General features: G+C 36.7%; 1 protein-coding gene across 2 annotated transcripts in view; it reads right to left on the minus strand.

Annotated features, from left to right (window-relative positions):
- Positions 1-20,782, minus strand: part of CLTC (clathrin heavy chain) — a 77,691-nt gene that overhangs the window by 16,645 nt on the left and 40,264 nt on the right. For both annotated transcript variants that reach the window (XM_004041243.5, XM_019026589.4), the window contains exons 7-17: positions 17,524-17,721; positions 16,506-16,706; positions 14,155-14,307; positions 13,260-13,382; positions 11,936-12,073; positions 11,532-11,696; positions 11,199-11,379; positions 9,236-9,399; positions 4,374-4,499; positions 3,304-3,446; positions 947-1,181 (exon numbers count right to left, since the gene is read on the minus strand). In XM_004041243.5, coding sequence (XP_004041291.1) covers positions 947-1,181; positions 3,304-3,446; positions 4,374-4,499; positions 9,236-9,399; positions 11,199-11,379; positions 11,532-11,696; positions 11,936-12,073; positions 13,260-13,382; positions 14,155-14,307; positions 16,506-16,706; positions 17,524-17,721 — 1,827 coding nt within the window. The remainder of the gene's footprint in view (positions 1-946; positions 1,182-3,303; positions 3,447-4,373; positions 4,500-9,235; positions 9,400-11,198; positions 11,380-11,531; positions 11,697-11,935; positions 12,074-13,259; positions 13,383-14,154; positions 14,308-16,505; positions 16,707-17,523; positions 17,722-20,782) is intronic.

A 20,782-nucleotide genomic window follows, 5' to 3' on the forward strand; every position in this document is an offset into this window, starting at 1 on the left:
TCATCGGGAACCATCAGAGGAACTCAAAGTGAGACACATTCTATTTTTTAAAAAGAGACTTTACATTTAGATGAAATATAGAGAATAGGCAAATCCATAGAGACAGTATAGTCTGGTGGTTGTCAGGGGCTGGGAGGAGGAGGTATGTGGAGGAACTGTTTAATTAATACAGGGTTTCCTTTTGAAGTGATGAAAACTTGTAGCTAGATAAAGGTGATTATATAACATTGTGAATATACTGAATGCCACTGAATTGTTCACTTTAAAATGGTTAATTTGATGTTGCTTTAAATTTCACCTATATAAAATAGTTACAAATAGAAAAAGCAAATATTGTTTACAAAGATATCAGCGTCATAAAAAACAAAAGACTGAAGAACCATTCCAAAGTACAGGAGACTAAAGACATGAAAACTACATGCCATATATGACCTTAGACTAGAGGGGAAAAAACTGCTACAAAGGACATCATTGGGTAATTGACAAAACTAGAATAGAACAGATTTTTAAAGGTATCCTATCAATGTCAAACTGACTGAAGCTGGTATCTTTCATGTGGTTAATGAAAGAGAACATCCTTATTCTTAGGCCATACACTCGGAAGGGGTATAAGGCCATGATGCATTCAACTTATTCCCACGTGGTTAAAAAATAGTATGTGTGTGTATACACATATGTATGAATGGTGTGCCTGAGTGTAAGAGTGTGAGAATACAAATGGTAAGGCTAGTGGGGTTAAAACATTAGCAAGTCAATCAGAATAAAGGGTATATAGACTTTATCCACTATTTGGCCACTTTCAGATTCACAATTATTTCCAAATAAAGTTTTAAAAAAGCACCCACCGTCCCCAAATGTCCCATATTACCTAAAATTACCCTGAAACTCTCATGTAACAGGTTTTTAAAAATGCAGCTTTTTTACATATTCAGCTAGCAGTACTCACATTAATAAGTTCCAGATCACATTGGCCACGTTCATAAGCAACACAGGCCAGATGTGGATCTCTCTTCTCACAATACTTTCCAACAACGCGACTGTCATAGTAGGGATTTTCACGAAGAAATCTCTCCGGGTTGTTATTACTGTCTATGTAGATTTTGGCTAAGGCATTGTGAGTAGCAGGCTCCTCACAGCCCTCATGAATTCTGGCCTCTAGCCAAGGCAGAAGCAGTTTCAATCTAGGAAAAAAGGTAAAAAACCTCACACACACATATTGTATTATAAATAATACACTCTTGACGTGCTAACTATGTAAATACCTTATGGTCTATAATGTGCTTTCACATACTTCCCCCCCCCCCCCCCCCGAGTATTGCTACATTGCCCAGGCTGAAGTGCAGTGGCTATTCACAGCCACAATCATTGTGCACTACAGCCTTGGGCTCAAGTGATCCTAGTACCTCAGCCTCCCGAGTAGCTGGTACTATAGGTGCAAGCCACTGTACCTGGCTTTACATTAATTTTAATTATCAGTGATCCTATTATAAATTGGGAAATTAAGACTCAAAATATGATTGAGTTGTCCAAGAATAAAAATAAGGTATATAAGGCTATTTTTCACTCTCCCAGGTTTATCTGCTATATGATATACTTACCTGCTTATATCTGAATAAAAGATTAGAGACTCATACAGTGTCCTTTCTTTATAACACACAAAATATCTAGACTTCAGAAAATTTTGTTTGTGGATAAGATGGGAATGTGATATTACATAGGCCAGATTATCTGAGAGTTCTTTCAGCTTTAACACAATTAACATACAGCATTACCTTACAGCCAAACCCTAAATACATATTGGGAATAAAATCTGATAGCTTTAGAAACTCTGGGTTTAATAGTTGCAGCTGTCATATAAACACTCCATCAAGGAGCACAGTTTTGCTATACTATAGCTTGTTTCGATAGTCCTGATGACCATGCCTCCTTTTATTTTTATTTTAAAGCCAGGGTCTTCCGTTGCCCAAGCTGGAGTGCAGTGGAGGGCTCACTGCGGCCCTGACCTCCTGGGCTCAAGCAATCCTCTCACCTTAGCTTCCCCAGAAGCTGGGACTACAGGCACAAGCCACTATGCCTGGCCCAAGCCTCTTTTACCAATGATTTAAACATTAAAAGCAGCCAGAGAAAAAGCATTATTCGTTATTTTGGCTATATCAAATTCACATGGTTATTATGAACCCTCCCATTAGGGAGAAGACAATTTTAATAAATAGAGGCAAAAATCCAGCTCCTATAAACATGTGCAATCCAAGATACGCCATGTCAACTTAAGGAATAAAAATTAGCTGAGGCTTGTCTAGACTAGTGACTTAGATGTGAATCTAGCTTTTCACAATATAATTTGTCACTTAAAGACTAAATTATCTAACTGTAACTGCCATTTGCTTGGAATATGCAGTAAGATTATTTTCAGGTAATAGATTCAATAGGTTCAGACTCAACTGAACCTCTTATTAAATGTTAAATTGTTATGACATAAAATCACTTGAAACTAGGCTCAAACCTTTAGGTCAGTGTTAACTGCATATCTCTATTACCCTTAAATGCAAAATTTTTCCATGTTTGAAACATTCTAATATAAATTCTAAGAATATAATTAGTAGATCACCTGTATCAACTCAGGTTAAAATGAAACCCACAGACTTTCTTAATTTCTTCTCATAAACAGCAGAACTTCCCACTAGCATACCACCTCACCAAACTCATTTACATCAGTACTTCCTAAACACTAGTTCCTCAGAACGTTCCAGCTAAAAAAAGACTTCACAGTCTGTAAGTTTTAGAAGCACTTATACTATATTCTATTGGAAATCCATATTATCATGTTAAGGTACTGTAAATTAAATATCAATTGAACTCAAGAGTTGCACAGGGAACTCTTTTGCCTCACACTTAAATAAACACCACACTGTTTTTTTTAATCAGCTTTCTCAGGTTGGAAACACCACACGATTGATCAGTACAGAATTAGTTGTTAAATACACAGGTATCACACCTAACTAAACAGGAGACTTAGTACATAGTTTATATAAAAACATATAAAGTCAAACCACATAGCTGTAATTATAAACATGCCAAAAAAATGATCAACCAGGTTAACAGATCTCCTATGACAGCTGTAATGTTTCAGAAAACAGATTTTTTCCCAGTGCTATTAGCTAGCTTATCACCTCTATGTTAGGTGTCTTCAGGAAATTATTCTCCATGTGTTATTTAGTAGCTTTGGAACAAATGACTACCTATATTTTTATCTATTGCCATGCTAAGAAAGAGTAACTTATCCCTGTTAAAATGGTACTACACCTGTTTCTTTTTTCAACCTCAGCAACAAGCTCATCAGTAGAGAATTGACCTCTTACAACAAGAATCAAGTTTTTTATGACATCTTCAGAACAGTCAACATCAAGTAATCCTCCAATAACTACAGGAAGTCGACTTGGATTCACCTGTGGTTAAAAAGAAGTAGAAGAATGTTATTATGTTATTAAAAGCAAAGAGGAATTTTAAAAAAGCATTTATCTCTATCGCTTTTAAGCTCAGTTTTTTTTTCTTTAAGTTCAGTTTTTAAATTCAGTAATAAACTGAGGGTCTAAATTTGCAACTAGATAGAGGAATTTAGCAGGAAGTCCAGCTAAAAACAAGACTTCATGGTTTAATAAGTATTGAAAGCACATGTACTATATTCTGTCTCTACTGGTTTGGTTAGTTACCGAAACATTGTTCCATATGATACATAAGTCCAAAGAAGATACAGTCAAAGATGACTATGCAAGACTGTCTAATAAAAAGGCTCCCATTATAGCAATACTGCCTGTTTCTACAGTTAGAAGGTGAAGTATCTAATATCTGTATTTAAGATGGTTTGAAAACCCTGCTTTGGAGTCTACATGGATACCTCAGGGTCTATCAAGTTAGTAAGGCCCTAGGCCACCCAACTTTTTCAATAATAGCAGTTCTATTCTTATATTTTACACACTTGGCATGCATGTTTTTTTTTCCCCCTTCCCTGAGTCGGCTTGCTAGGGAAGCATGTAGAATTTTATTCCAAGAAAGGATTCTGCTGGGGAAAAAGTATTAAAAGCAGGCTGGGCATGGTAGTATGCACCTGCAGTCCCAGATACTTGGAGGCTAAGGCAGGAGGACTGCTTGAGCCCAGGAGTTTAAGGTTAGAGTGAGCTGTGATTGTGCCACTGTATTCCAGCATGGGTGACAGAGCAAGACCCTGTCTCCAAAACAAAAACAAAAACAAAAAATCCCACGTTAAAAGCTGCAGACCACTCTTATTGAGCACAGAGTTTCAAAAGGATTTCCAGAATATGAGAAATAAAATCTATAGTAAGATTATACCTTTACATTACCTACATATTACTTACCTTCTGTACATATATCTCTATATACTTTTGAAGATTATTTCTATATAAATAGAGCACCAAATCATGGACAAAGTCAAATCGATCACACACAATGATAAGTGGTAGCTGATCTGTTAGTTTTGCTTCCTGAAAAAAAGACAAACAAAAGGAAGCTTTAAATTTCTTCTATGAGGTATCAAATCTGTGTAACATATGAGAATTTGTTCTACACTAACAAGAGAGGCTCACACAAACATAGCTCTTCTGTTAAAGAAAGAATGTCCCAATAGTTGAGCGTGTACATCCCAGTTTCAGTAAATTTTTACTAAGCAATACTTAGATTCACACAGCAAGATACCAAGTCTTTCCCATACACACCCTTTACCAAAAAACAAGAGTAACAAATTAAGAACCTGAGCCAGTGGCTCTCAGATGATAAATTCACCACACTGGGACTTTCACTGGTAATAACACTTCAACCGTATTTAAAATCAACTTAATAACTATAGTCACATTGTCAAACATATGGCATATATGGCTTACATTTGTTTCAAACTAATGATTTTCTATCCCTCCCCACATCCAATCTATACAACCAGCCTCTAATACTCTATTATAACAAAGCCTACAAGGAGCAGCATGATGGTGACCACATGTGGCCATAAGAAAACCCACCCCCCACAAAAAAAACCCCAGCATTTAAAGAAAAGATATCTTTAAATTGCCAACTGCTTTTATCATTCCATTACAGATACCAAACTACAATCCTACTTATAGACTGACATAGAAGATGTTATAGACAGGTAAGTAAAACCTGTACTGGGCATTTACCTGATACATGTCCTGTTACATTCCACAGACATAAGGTAGAGCACAAAAAACAACAGTTTCCATCAGGAATTCATTTATACACAGTGAAACATTCCTCAATAAATGATTCCTCTAACACAGTCTACTAGGGAAGCAGAACTAAGTGGGGTAGAACTTTCCCCAGTGATGGCCACTAAGAACATTACTTTCAAGGTTAGAATAAAATGGCTCCTGAGACTAGGGGATATTAGTTACTCGATTATAAATAATACGAAGACTAGTCTATGAAGTGTCCCAAGAACACCAAGGTAAATCTTAATTTTAATATAGCCATCCTAAATTAAAAAATAAAAATGTCTGTAAAGCTGCAGATTTTCCACATTAAGGAAGGTTTTCTAAAGTAAGTATTGTTTAACACCATGGAAACTCTGCACTAATAGCTGTTACGATCATTTCTAGAATCTGTCTGCATCTATCTATGTAAAAATTTTAGTATGTCATGTTTTTCCTACTAAATGAACATCAAAAAAGTATGGATCAACACACTAGTCATCTTACTTATACACATATAAAATATTTTTGTTATCTTTATCACTTACAGATAATCTAGGATTACTTATTCTATTTTCATGCATAGGTGTTAAAACTTCTGTGGCAAATAATTCCACTTTTGTGGAATACTAACTGTATTCCAAAAGAAAATTTCAGATTTAAAAAGTAGACAAAATCTAGGTTATTTTCTTGATTGCTAAAATTTGCACATGATTTTATACATGGTAGAAATGTTAACATTTTAATAATATTAAATTACTTACTAAATGTTTAACCTCCAGTTATAATGGTTAAAGATTTTAAGATCAAACTTGAAATTATATTAGCATAGTCAGAGGTTTTCTTCAACATAAATTTGTTCATTTAACAAATATTTATGAGTACCCAAGTATCAGACTCTGTTCTTAGGTACTGGAGATACAGCAGGGAACAAAGGAAGCAGAGTCCATTCTCTCAAGGAACTTACATTCTAGTGGGAGGAGACGTTTCATAGTGGTGTTATAAAGAAAAACAAGCAAAATGGGGTAGGAATGGGTTCTATTTTACACAAGGCAACCTGAGACATCCTCTCTTCTGACATTCAATCAGAAACCCAAAGAAGGTAAAGGAGAAAGAAGGTCATGAGAGAATAGCAGTACAGGGCACAAGCAAAGGCCCTTCGGCAGGACAAGGTTAGGGGAGTTCCAGGAATAGCTAGCAGGCCAGTGTGGTTGAAGCTAAACCAGGAAAGAAAGAAAAAAAGAAAGGTAGAAAATAAGATCAAAGGTAGCAAGGAGCAGATCATGGGTCTGATGAACAGTTACATGCTTTCTACAGAGAGCTTACAGTTCTACAAACTTAGGGCATGAGCCAAATGATGCTAATGACACAATTTTATCCTGCTCACAGGGTACCTTAAAGGAGAAGTTATGTTCTACCAATCTCTTTATTCCTGGTGGCTAACACACAATTGGCACTTGAATATTCAAGATCAGAGTCAGGGTATTTTTCTTATGACACAGGGTTTACTTACAACACCAGTAAATTATCATGTAGCTAGTACCTCTAAAATTAAGTTTAATAACAGTGATAAGAGGCATCATAACCCTGTACTGGAGGTTAACAAGGAATCTAATATGTTCACTCTCAACACTGGCATCAGAGGATGAATGTGATAGTTGCATCTTAGTATTGAGCTCCCATGTCAAATTATGTAGACATAAGACCTTAAATTCACCTCTAATCCTGGCTGGAAGTAAATTCCTTCAAAGAGTCAAGTACAAATTGATATCAAAGAGAAATAAATAATTGCCTGACAGAAATCCCATTTAGGCTGACTCCACCTTTTTCCAAGGCTTATCACTTATCAGTAATAGTTACTGCCTAAACATCTATAGTATACAAGGTACTTGATAAATAAACATAGCTTATGGTTGAAGAAACTGAGGCTGAGGCATATTCATTAACTTGCCTGAGGTAACAGCTAGACATATACTGAATGAACAAACAATGGCTAAGTAGAATTTGAAACAGGTCTGACTGACTCAAAAGCTCATAATCCACATCCACACCCCTACTATATCAGGCTTGTACCCAGTTCACAAGTGTGGAGGGGAAATCTTCATCTGATTAGATCCCATGGGCTATGCAAACCTAAGGCAGTACCATCCTAGTACCCAGAGGATTGTTTTTCTTTACTAGAGGATTTTTTTTAAAGCTCAAAAATGTGATAATTAAATAATAGCTAATTTCATTTTGCCTTCCATATATATATAACTCAAATATTAAAATCCAAAGCTAAAGAAGTTACAATTTAAGCATAGAAGCTGAGGGCTCAATAAAAACAAAAAGAAATCATTTAAGAATCTGGTAGTATTAACACAGGAACAGAAAACCAAATACTGCATGTTCTCACTAGCAAGTGGGAGATAAATGATGAGAACACATGGACACAGAGAGGAACAACAGACACTGGGGCCTACTGAAGGGTGGAGGATGGGAGGAGGGAGAGGATCAGAAAAAATAACTAATGGGTTGTAGGCTTAATACCTGGATGACGAAACAATCTGTACAACAAACCCCCATGACACAGTTTACCTATATAACAACCTGCCCACGCACCCCTGAACTTAAAAGCTTAAAAAGAAAAACAAAAAAAAAACCCCAACACCCCCTGCCCCCAAAAGAATCTAGTAGTAGTTTTTTTTGTTTGTTTGTTTTTTTAAAGGAAATAGTAATGATACTCAAAGAAGGAAGTGAATCAGTAGTATGGGTACACTAGTCAAGCACAGAGTATCAAATCTTTCTCATTTGGAGGGGTTTTTTGACACCAGAAAGTTTTGGTCCAAACATAGCACAGCTAGGTTACCCAGAATATTCATGATGGCCAAGACATTTTAAAGCTATACTTTTTTGAAAAGTGTATCTTTTAATCTAAAATGTAGAGCAGTTTCAACATTTTGACTACTTCATTACACTAAAACCCCTAAGGGTTTTGCTATTTAATCTAGAGCCCAGGTAGTAAATTCTTCAAAAGAACAATCTGCCAATGCAACCACACACACAAATGATGATAATCTGGGAGCAGGAAAAGCCTACTTTCTGTACTGTATTCTACAAAAACATTTTGGTTTTACTTGTAATGTAAAATTCTTCCAAGACAAAAAATACTTCAGAACTTTCTATAAAGTCTCAGGAATCATTATATATATATATATATATATATATATATATATATATATATATATATATATATATATAGTGTACACACACACACATAATAGGCAGTGAGAGAGCAGTAATCTAAGTGTTCTGTAGTTTTCCTAGTCTTTTATAGATAGCTATCAATTTTAAAGCTTTATTTCCATCACAAAGTAACTGGTAGTTACAAGAATAAAGCTAAAGCTAAGTTAAACATTAAACAAAATTAACTGCCCTTAGGGATCTTCTAGAGTTCAGAATCTCTCAACCATTACTCCTCCCTGCAACACAGGTGGTCCTTACTCCTCTCTAACTGATATAATGTGTCACAAAGCTGAGCGTTTTGTTTGATCTTACCTTCATGAATTATATATGAATAATAATATTTTAGTTTCTAGAGTTGAGCAAACTTGATGAAAGAGGTAAACCTATACATTCCTTAGACAACAGATCCCTTTGCCTACAATAGAGGCTCCTCAAAATGGTATGAAGAGCAAGCTGATGTTAATATTCAAAAGCCTAAATGATTCTAAAATGATATTGAAAGTATACAACCACTTTTCTAAATTTTTCCATCCAAAATTAAAATAAAGGAAATTCCTTTGAAATAGTGCTTTTTTTTTTCTTCTTTTAAACAGATGGTCATTCTTACTCACCAATTTCCTTCCATATTTCAAAGGAAACCACAGAATATTATGTTTGGAAGAAATAATCCAGCACACAACTTAAGAATGCTAACAACTTCACATTTAGGGAAAAAATATTTTTGAACTATGACCAAACCCTCGTAGAACTGCTAACCTGGAATCCAACCAGAAAACACATTACTCAAAACCACTTACCTTAAGAAAATTCTTGACTCGCTCAGGATCGTAGCAGTTGCTTTCTCTACAGATTCTTTCTACTTCTTTGATTTGCCCAGTCTTGCAAGCTGCCTGAATATATTTAAAGTGCACATCTGGGTCCTGGCTAAAGTTAACAATGGATCCCAGAAAATAAAAGAGACCTTAAAGAAACAAGTAATTACAATTAAGCATAGGCACACTTTTGAGAATGACTGAAAAACACTTATGTAATTAAAAAACTGTTATATTGAATACTCCCAAATATAAGTTGGTTGCTTAAAAAGCTCGATAAAAATACTAATTATTCCATTAATCAGATCAGTAAAATGGATTGCACTTTAATCCTGAAGAATAGACAATTCAACCCAATGTTTCCTTTTTTTCTTTTTTATTGAGGCAGGTCTCTGTCACCCAGGCTGGAGTGCAGTGGCACGATCATAGCTCACTGCAGCCTCAAACTCCTGGGCTCAAGCAATCCTCCCACCTCAACCTCCTAAGTAGCTAGAACTACAGATGCATGCCACCATGCCAGGCTAATTTTTAAGAAAATTTTTGTAGAGATGGTGTCTTGCTATGCTACCCAGGCTGGTCTTGAATTTGTGGCCCCAAGCACTTGGCCTCCCAAAGCACTGGGATTATTAAAGGCATACACCACTGTGCCCCTATATGGGAAATTTTAAATGAAGACCCCAATACCTGGTGTTTTTCAATATGCAATTTATAGGAAACATACAAAATAATTTGGGAAGAATTTAGTGCAGTATTGTCCAGAAGAACTTTCTGCAATGATGAAAATCTTATCTTTGCCCTCCAATATAATAGCCACTAAACACATGTGGCTATTAAGCACTTGAAATGTGGCTAGAGTGACGGAATAACTAAATATTAAATTTTATTTCACTTTAATAACTTTCAATGTAAATAGCTACTATATGTGGCTAGTGACTGTACTAAACAGTGTAAATTTAGTGCACAGTTAACATTTTGAAACTGGGAAAATTAAGAAAACATTAAGAAAACTACTAGACTCTCTTACCCCTTCTCAATAGAGTACTACTAGTACAGAGAGGAGAGAAAGGCAATTGGGGACCAGAACTTAGACACCCAACAGTGATTACGTTAGTACCCTGTATAGCAGTGGTTCTCAACTGAGGTGATTTTCCTCACAGGTGACACTGGCAATGTCTGAAGACATTTTTGGTTGTCACAACTGGTGGAGCTGACGCTACTGGAATCTAGTGGGTAGAAACCAGGAATGCTGCTGAATATTCTACTAAATATTCTACATGTACAGGAACACCCCTCTACAATGATTATCCAGCCCTAAATGTCTATAGTACTAAGGTTAAGAAATCCTGCTAAATAGCAACAAATCACAAAATGCCCTTAGCGAGAATCACCTGCTATTATAAGAGTCAGACATATAAGCATAAAATTTTATTATACCTGATCATTAGTACAGATTGAGTATCCCTTATCCAAAATACTTGAGACCAGACGTGTTTCAGATTTTGAACTTTGGAATATTCGCATTATAATTACCTGATCAGCATCCCTAATCTGAAAATCCAATTTCTGAAATGCTCCAACAAGCATTTCCTTTGAGCGTTATGTTGGTGCTCAAAAAGTTTTGGACTTTGGTGCATTTTGGATTTTCAGATTAGGGACACTCAACCTGTATTTTCATTTTATACAATTTCAACACCATTACATATTTTTCTCTTAAAATTCTACCTTTAATTCATCTATAAAATATCCAAACAGATGGTCTTGTTCACTGCATATCCTTAGAATCCAACATAAAAGGGCCTTGACATATATTGAATAAAACTTAAAAAATTAAAATGTCCCATAGAACCAAATTTTTAGAAAAACAAAATTTCCAATAGCCTGATCATAAGCATACCTCTTCTTGGCTACCTTAAATACTTTTTTTAAAAACTCAAAAACTCCTAATTACCTTCAAAACTCTTGAAAGATTCAAAAAGTTCAATCAGAGACTGAGTTGACAGTTGTTCATGATATTTAGAAGCCACCTGAACACAAATCTGCAGATTCTGACGGATGTTGGCAGACAGCATGGCTCTGAGACATTCTAGGGAGTCTTCTACTGATAAGGAACCAAAGTAGTTGACTAACCACTACAAGACAAAATAAATGAATGAATGAATAAATGAAATAATGTTGAACCTCATGGTGGTATGAAATTATTAATATTTAGTACCACAAACACATTTTCAGTGTACCTATTAATCACAACTAACACCATCTATTAGGTAAGAAACTGAAATACCTCAGGGTTAAGAAGATGGGTGTGAACCACTGCACGTTTTATATCATATAAATCAGTGAAATGTTCTAATGCACGCTGCAGTAGGCCAGCCTTTTCACACAGTTGAGCAATATGAGCCCGGTCATAATGTGTGAACATCTGATTGCCTAGAATAGCATCTGCAACCTGTAAAACCACAAATAAGGCAAGTTTATTGTCCACTCCACTTATATGAGTAATTCAATATCCATATTCCAGATTAAGGTTTAATAGTGAACTGTTAAAGTACAAAAGAATATTATAATAGCTACATTTTCTTTAATAAGGAGTAGGCCTCTCAGTAGCTTTGCATAACAATCTGAGAGGCGCTGCACAATTACTAAAACAATGTTGGAAACATGCCTAAAAAGCATTAAAACACATACTTGAGGCGCATGCATAAGGTTCATCTCAAGTAACCGCGTCTGTAAAGGACCTTCAGATGGGCGATTATTCTTCAGAGCATCAAGCAAGAATGCAGTACACTGCTGAATTAGATTGTATTCCATAAAGACATCTACAATCTACAAAAAAAGATTTAAAAGAAATTGTTTTAAGATACTATGGAGAGTATGTAGACAAAATTATGCATGAACTCTTTCTTTACCTGAGAATTTTATTTGGACAATATAAACACTTAAGAACAAATTTTTGTCCTCTAGGGATCATAGTTATTTTGAGTTCTGATAAAAACAACTACAAAATATTTCAAGATATTACATAACAGCAGAATACAACTGAACCGACAGACCTTTATTTTATTTATTCATTTTATTTTTTTGAGGCAGAGTTTCGCTCTTATTGCCCAGGCTGGAGTGCAATGGCATGATCTCAGCTCACTGCAACCTCCACCTCCCGGGTTCAAGCGATTCTCCTGCCTCAGCTCCTGAGTAGCTGGGATTACAGGTGTCTGCCACCACACCTAGCTAATTTTTTGTTATTTTTAGTAGAGACAGGGTTTCGCTATATTGGCTAGACTGGTCTCAAACTCCTGACCTCAGGTGATCTGCCCACCTCAGCCTCCCAAAGTGCTGGGATTACAGGCCTGAGCCACCGCGCCCAGCCTGACAGACCTTTATTTTTATGAACTTTAGAAAACCAATAGCATAAATATGAAGGACTCTGACTCACACTTACAAATGCATCTCTTCCCTCTCCCCACACCCAGTGGCAACCACTATCCTGTTTTATCATCCCCATGTATTTTTCATATTTTTAATACACATACATCTCTAAATAAGATGTTTGTTTTGCATGTATTAAAACTACATGCAGATGGTTTCATACTGTCCATTCTTTTGCAACTTGCTTTTTTTGCAAGGCATTTGAGGTTTATCCATATAGAGTGACAAAGCTTTAATTTCTACAAACTGTAAGTTTTCCTTTTTTTTTTCTTTTTGAGAGTCTCACTCTGTTGCCCAGGTTGGAGTCCAATGGCACGATCACAGCTCACTGCAGCCTCGACCTCCCAGGCTCAAGCTATCCCTCCACTTCAGCCACCCGAGTAGCTGGGGCGACAGGCATGTGCCACCACATGCAGCTGATTTTTAAATTTTTTGTAGTTACAGGGTCTCACAATGTTGCCCAGACTGGTCTTGAATTCTTGGCCTCAAGCAATACTCCCACCTCGGACTCCCAAGTGAACCACCATGGCTGGCCCCCACTCTCCATTTCAATCAGCTTCTACAAAATATATTTTAATCACATTACCTGTGTGATGTCAGCAAGAGGCTCTTCATCTTGAACTAACATTTGGGCAAACTGCTGTCCCTGATCTGGACTGATTCGCATTACATTTCTCAGCAGAAATATCCAATCTGGAGTGTATCCAACCTATAAACAAACAAAGACTTAAACGCTGCTCCTAAGTTTCAATTTTACAGCATTTAAAGACTTTTTCTACTATAAAATCTCACTAATATAGAACTACTGGTGAAAGCACAAATTCATTTTCAATTTAAGGTGCCCAGTTAGACCTTGGTGATGACATATTTGAACAAACATCTGTCAATTTTTATAACTGGCTTATCCATTTTCTTTTCTTTTCTTGAGACAGGGTCTTGCTTTGTCATCCAAGCTGGAGTGCAGAGGTGCAATCTCGATTCACTGAAACCTCTGCCCCCTGGGCTCAAGTGATCCTCCTACCTTGGCCTCCTGAGTAGCTAAGACCACAGACACACCACCACGCCTGGCTACTTTTTTGTATTTTTAGTAAAGACAAGGTTTCACCATGTTGCCCAGACTGGTCTCAAACTCCTGAGTTCAAGTGATCTGCCTGCCTTGGCCTCCCAAAGTGCTGGGATTACAGGTGCAAGCCACCACGCCTGGCCTGGCTTATCCATTTTCAATAAATGAATATTTCAGAAGTTTGTTCTAACATGTTAAATGTGCCTGCTATCTGAAATTCTGATAAGCCATGCAAAAGTAATTTTCTCAATTTAACAAGTATGAATTTGATATGAGGGGTAAGAGAATTTTTATACATTTCAAAGTAAATCAAAATGAAAGGAAATTCACTATTAAAGTAATCAAGAGTTAATACAGGCTAATTTCTCTGTCAATGCTTCAATGAATTCATGCTGAGAATGTGTTTCATTGAACTCACTTTTTTAGCATATAAAACAATCTTTTGGACTTGACCTGTTTCTGCAAAGCACTGAATGACTTTATTTGGGACGTTAGCCCTTAGGTACACACTAAGTGCCAATGTAGGGTCCACAGATTTCACAAGATCACCCAGTTCTTCAGAACATTCCAGCTGTCCAAAGGAAAAAGAGATTGTTTAGTGATCCATGAACTGTTTTAGAAATGAGCAGTTGACACTATGTCCACTATAAGTAATAACTAATATGAAAGGTACTTAGTTTCACAGAATATATTATAAATATGCAGGGGTTGTGGTTGGTAGACTCTTAATCTTGTGTTCACAGCAATGTCTCAGTAGAATTCTCCACAAATCCTGTTTAACGATAAAAAGCTCACCAGGACTGCAATCTTATAGATACTATCAACTACCTTGTTAAGGATTTAAGTACTTCAAAGCACAATCTTGTACCTCTTGTACTTCTAACTACTAAGAATATTCAGATATCAGACTCACATCACATGGCCCCAATTTTTCAAAAACAAAAAGCAACTTTTAATGTAATGTTATCAACTGAAAATTTGATAATGAAGGAGCCAGATGAGGTTTACCATAAGGACAGTTATTAAACTCACAGTGTAACCTATATATGTCTGAAGGATCTAAGCACCACTATCTTCTTGACTTGGATTTAAGCTTATAGGGCAGGAAGGACACTCTTAAGAATTTTTAGGTAGTATACAGGCAGATACTGTCTTCTGTGTTATTCAGTCTGCCTTACTCATTCAGCTGCCCAATCTGGAAATTCATTTCCTAAGAGTTCTGGTTTACATACTATAGTTGATTTTCTACTTTGGGGACTAGCTCTTATAAATGATATTTAGTGCCAAAAATAAAAAGTTGTATCAGAGTCGATAATCTTAACTGAACATGCTAATGAATAGTTGATTAATGTCTCTTTTATTAATACCACAAATGGTCCCATATGACTGTTCACAAAAAAGGATAATGATACCTAAAAAGCTTTCACCCTGTTACGTAGGTCAACTCAGTTACCTTGGCTGTTCTCACCCTCGCTTATCTTTTTAAAAAATATTGTGTATTTATTTAATAGGGTCTCGCTGTGTTGCCTAGGCTGGTCTCAAACTCTTTGCATCAAGTGATCCTTTTGCCTCAGCCTCCCAAAGTAGTGGGATTACAGGCGTAAGCCACCAAACTCAGCCCTGCCTTATCTTAATCAATTAGGATGGATCTCAAATACTCGCTAGTGTGGCTATTCTTCATCAGAGACTCCTGTCCAAGTATCCCAAATCTGATGTAGTATTCTCTGGTATCTTACGAGATTGCCAGAAACTGGGTCAAGAAACAAGGACTTAGAATTAATAATATAAAAACAGTCCTAACATATACTAATGCTGAAAGAATAATAACATTAAATGTTATTCACTATTCAGAGTGCTTTAAACAATACTACTTCAGTTCTTGACAATGGCAATTCCATACTACAACTTTGAGGAGAAAGGCTTTTTTATGTGGTGGTGTGAAAGGAATTAACACTAATGGACAGCTAAAACTTGTTTGTTATCTTAGAAACAAACAACATCCTTTGGCTGTTTCTCAGTCACTATTCCACATAAGGAATAATGTGCTCAGGAAAACATACTACCATTATATGCTCTCTGTAAAGAGAAATAAGTACTGAGTGAATATAAAAGGCATGGAGAAGACCTACAGTAAAGAAAGCTAGTTAACATTTAGAAAAGGTTCATATTTAAATAAATTTCAAGAAGCCAAGTTAAATATTTTTCCATGTAACACCAACTAACATTCTGTGAAATCTCTGGGAAACAGTATCTCATTGCTAATTAGACAGCCATCCTGTCTTACTAAGATCCAACTTTTTTTTTTTTTTTTAAGACCGAGTCTCGTTCTGTCACCCAGGCTGGAGTGCAGTGATGCAATCTCAACTCACTGCAACCTCCACCTCCCGGGTTCAAGTGATTCTCCTGCCTCAGCCTCCCAAGTAGCTGGGATTACAGGCACCTGCCACCACGCCCGGCTGATTTTTGTATTTTTAGTAGAGATGGGGTTTCTCCATGTTGGTCAGGCTGGTCTCAAACTCCCGACCTCAAGTGATCCACCCACCTCGGCCTCCAAAGTGCTGGGATTACAGGCCTGAGCCACCATGCCTGGCGAAAAAATATACATTTTTTCAAAAGGAAATAAGTGAATCCATCTTATGCAATGTGTGTTTTTGTTCTGTTTCTACCAGCAGTAATGGAGACGTTGTGGTGCAGCCTAAATGATTTTAACTTGCTAATATCATATTTAATGCAACCAAAGCAAGATTATGTCAACATAATTTAACGTACCTTATCTTCTTTTAACCATTTCTCCAAAAGCTGTTTTCGCCCTTGCTGAAGTACAGGCCTACAAAGCTCTAAGGATTCGTATTTGTTGAGCTGTCCCTGGTCCAAAAGGATACCAAAGTACTGAAGTAGAGGAGAAGTTTGACCTGGCTGGGCTGGGACACTCTGGAACCGACGGATAGTGTCTGGAGTACGAAGAATTCCCTTTAAGAAGGAGAAATGTTAAACGCTCTTCGAAAGTGATCCAAACATCACACTAAACACCCTGTAGAGATCAATCTCTTAGGTCAATCTTAAAGGAATGAATCCATCTATTAACATCAAGTTAGGAAGTTTCAAATCTTTACCATCTGGAGTAAATATTTAGTCACTGTCTTTCATACCCCTGGTTCAATGTTATAAGATTATCCAGAATTTGGAAAAAAAAAAAAAATCCAGAATCAAAAATACATCAACTTAAATTACAATGTCAGTGTGTAAGAGAATAGTTATAATCATAAAACAGTTATAGCTAAGTATTATCCCAAGTTCATATTAAATTAAGTACAAATTTCATAATGAATATTGGTCAGGAATGTAAGGTGTTAATTCAGTCCACCATAAACTAACATCAAAAGTGATAAGAATAAATTCAGTCTAATTTTGACAGCTCTACCCACTATAAAACTGGACAGTATGTATTTCATGTCCAAGTTATGGAAATAAAATCAGTAACTATCATTTATGAGGTCAAACAGTATAACACCTAAATGACTAAACATTATTACATCTATGTAAATCAAAAGCTTGCTAGACCCACATATCCTTCTAACAATCTGGGTTTTAAAAAACTAATCAAATCCAGAGAAAATTAACCAAATCTAGAGGCACTGACAAGGAATTCTACTAAAAGAAAATGTAACCCAAATGTAATCTAAAAACAGTTTATCTGTAGGAAGCTGGTTCCTTTTCTAGCAATATAAGAAACAGAATATTAACAATGGATTAATGTCATGACAACTTCATTTTCATAACTCTTTACCTTTGGTGCATTAGCAGCCACCTTTGCTGCCTCCGAGTAATTTCCCTGGGCAAAAAGAGCATTAAATTTCCGGGCAAAGAGTTCTTCAGCACCGGCTAAGTTATTACGTACAGCCATTCTCAGAGCCAAATCAGGATTTTGTAAAACATTGGTGATGTAAGGAATTATGTTTTCTTCTTCCACACACACTGACAGAACCTGCAATTTAAAGAATGTAGCTGCAATGTGTTCATTTGGATACAAATGATACCAAATCTGTTTAGAACATGTTAACACTGAGTCACAAATGTAATGAAATTGTGACAGCTGTTTTCTTGCTGCCATTAAAAAATAATGAAAGGAAGGAAGACAAGGAGAAAAAAAATTAAGGAGATTTGAAAACAAATGTCATAGGGTGTTAGGCCATTATGCGGTTCCTAAAATATGGCTATTCTATAATCTAAATAACTTACTTCATTGTCCAAACTAACTGCTTTGATACTATCTATTCATTCTTAACACAGTCAGTATCAAAAATTAACATTCCCACTTAATTGAGCTCTGAAAGACAACTCCACATAATTTAAAACTTCTTGAGGACTTCAATCTTGATAACCTACAGAAAATGACACTGAAGAAGCTATGATATCTAAATGACATTTAGGGTTCACTTGCAAGTTGTTTAAGGTATACTCCTTTTAATTTTAGGATTTTTCTTTACAAGAATTTTTCAGTAATTTTCGTTAATTACATTTTCATTCCTAGAGAGCAGATTATATACTCAATGAAGGGAGGGACCACTGAATCCTCAAGCAGCTAACATAATACAAGGAACATGGTAGGTGCTTGAAAAAATAGGCCGGGTGCAGTGGCTCACGCCTGTAATCCCAGCACTTTGGGAGGCCAAGGCAGGTGGATCATGAGGTCAGGAGTTCAAGACCAGCCTGAGCAACATGGTGAAACCCCACCTCTACTAAAAAAAAAATATAAAAATTAGCCGGGCGTGGTGGCACGCGCCTGTAGTCACTAGGGAGGATGAAGCAGGAGAATCGTTTGAACCCAGGAGGTGGAGGTTTCAGTAAGCCAAGATGGCACGACTGCACTCCAGCCTGGGCAACAGAGGGAGACTCTGTCTCAAAAAAAAAAAAAAATTAATTAAAAAAAATAAAAAATAAAATAATAATAATATCAGTAAAGGCCAATTTCTAATTGCTTATTTGGAAAATTACCTACCCTCAAACCTCTCAATGCCACAGAATATTTTCTGGCTTGCCCCAAAAGCTGAACTACTGTCAACTGCCATAGAGAAAGGGAGTCCTTCTCTACCCATCCATCCCTTTCCCCAGTGCAGAACTAGTCATATGCCCTAGCTTATAAACTACTCATATTACCCCAACAGCACTTCTCAGCCTAATATAATTGTATAATTTTTTCTCAGTTACTGTTCACATGAGGAAAGGGGGCTTGTCTTTGTTTAATTGTATTACTAGCAATTTGCAATTAGTATAGCATAAAACATATTTAATTTGTTGAATAAATGAATATAGGAAATTTCTGTCCCCAAATCAGTAAGAATTGAAAAATACTTGAGAACTCAGTGAACCAAATAGATAGATAGGTAACAGTCTGCCCTGCCGATTCTACTACTCCTTTCAGGGAAAATGAAGAAATTTCAGCCTCCAAGATTTTACTTCTATAGGTCCGACCTCCATCCTCAAGGCTTATTTAAAGGAAGTAATAATTACTTTCTTTATAGTTATTTGCATTCCTGAGCCCCAACCTTAACTCAAATCTTACCTCCTATAAAGAATGAGAAAGATAAACAGAAAATCCAGTTCCAATTATTTTCTGAAGCTTCCTATTGATTGCTGCCTTAGGTTTCCCCAAATACTGAATCCACAGTTTTATCCTTATCATACTTAAAGACTGTTCTAGCAGATTTCTAGCAACCAGTACTTAGTAAGATCTGCTACAGGAAACAGAAAAGGCTCCAGTGTCTTCTAAAGTACTCAGTTCTATCAAATTAAGAATTTAAGTCAGATGTTGACTATAATATCACTTTAATTGATTTTGCTTTTTCAACCCATAGAAGCCACTTACTCATTCCTTCAGGGAATATGCCAAGTTGGTAGACTTTAGCAAAGAGTAGAAGAAAGCCCTAAGGTTACTGTAAATACTCATCTCTTTACTCAAAGTAGCTGGCACATAAAATTTGGGAGGAAGGGAAAGTAACAATCAACAAGTTCCCAGAATTAGAGTTATGAACACCAAGAATGTGTCATGAAATTATTTAAGGTTAAGCGCTATCTTAAAACAGCACAACAGCAGAAACAAAAAGTGGCAAGGCGTGGTGGCTCATGCCTGTAATCCTAGCACTTTGGGAGGCCAAGGCAGGAGGATCGCTTGAGCCCAGGAGTTCAAGACCAGACTAGGCAACATAGCAAGACCCTGGCTCTCTCTCTCTTTTTTTTTTGAGACGGAGTCTTGCTCTGTCACCCAGGCTGGAGTGCAATGGCACAATATCGGCTCACAGCAACCTCTGCCTCATGGGTTCAAGCAATTCTCCTGTCTCAGCCTCCCGAGTAGCTAGGACGACAGGCACCTGCCACCACACCCATCTAATTTTTTTTCGTATTTTTAGTAGAGACGAGGTTTCACCATATTGGTCAGGCTGGTCTCAAACTCCTGACCCCAGGTGATCCACCCACCTCAGCCTCTCAAAGTACTGGGATTACAGGCGTGAGACACTGTGCCTGGCCCCTGTCTTTTTTTAAATTTTTTTAATTAATTAAGAGTTTAAAAATAAAAGTCCCTGGCTTCACAACTTCATGATTATTAAATTATCACTAATCTAGTTCACCAAAAAAGACCAATATATTCTTGATTTTCCTTTTTTTTTTTTTGAGACAGAGTCTTGCTCTGTCATCCAGGCTAGAGTACAGTGGCGCGATCTCAGCTCATAGTAACCTCCGCCTCCCAGGTTCAAGTGATTCTCTTGCCTCAGCCTCCCGAGTAGCTAGCATTACAGGCATGCACCACCATAGCCAGCTAACTTTTTGTATTTTTAGTAGAGACAGGGTTTCACCATGTTGGCCAGGCTGGTCTTGAACTCCTGAGCTCAGGCAATCTGCCCGCGTCGGCCTCCCAAAGTGCTGGGATTACAGGTATGAGCCACTGAGCCTAGCCTTATTCTTGATTTTTCTAAGCAAGACACTCATAACTGAATATCTGAAAGCTACTGAATTTTTAAAAGTGCTTTTTTCCCAGACACTGACTGGTG

This window comes from Gorilla gorilla, chromosome 4 (genome assembly GCF_029281585.2).
Source record: "Gorilla gorilla gorilla isolate KB3781 chromosome 4, NHGRI_mGorGor1-v2.1_pri, whole genome shotgun sequence".
NCBI lineage: Eukaryota > Metazoa > Chordata > Mammalia > Primates > Hominidae > Gorilla > Gorilla gorilla.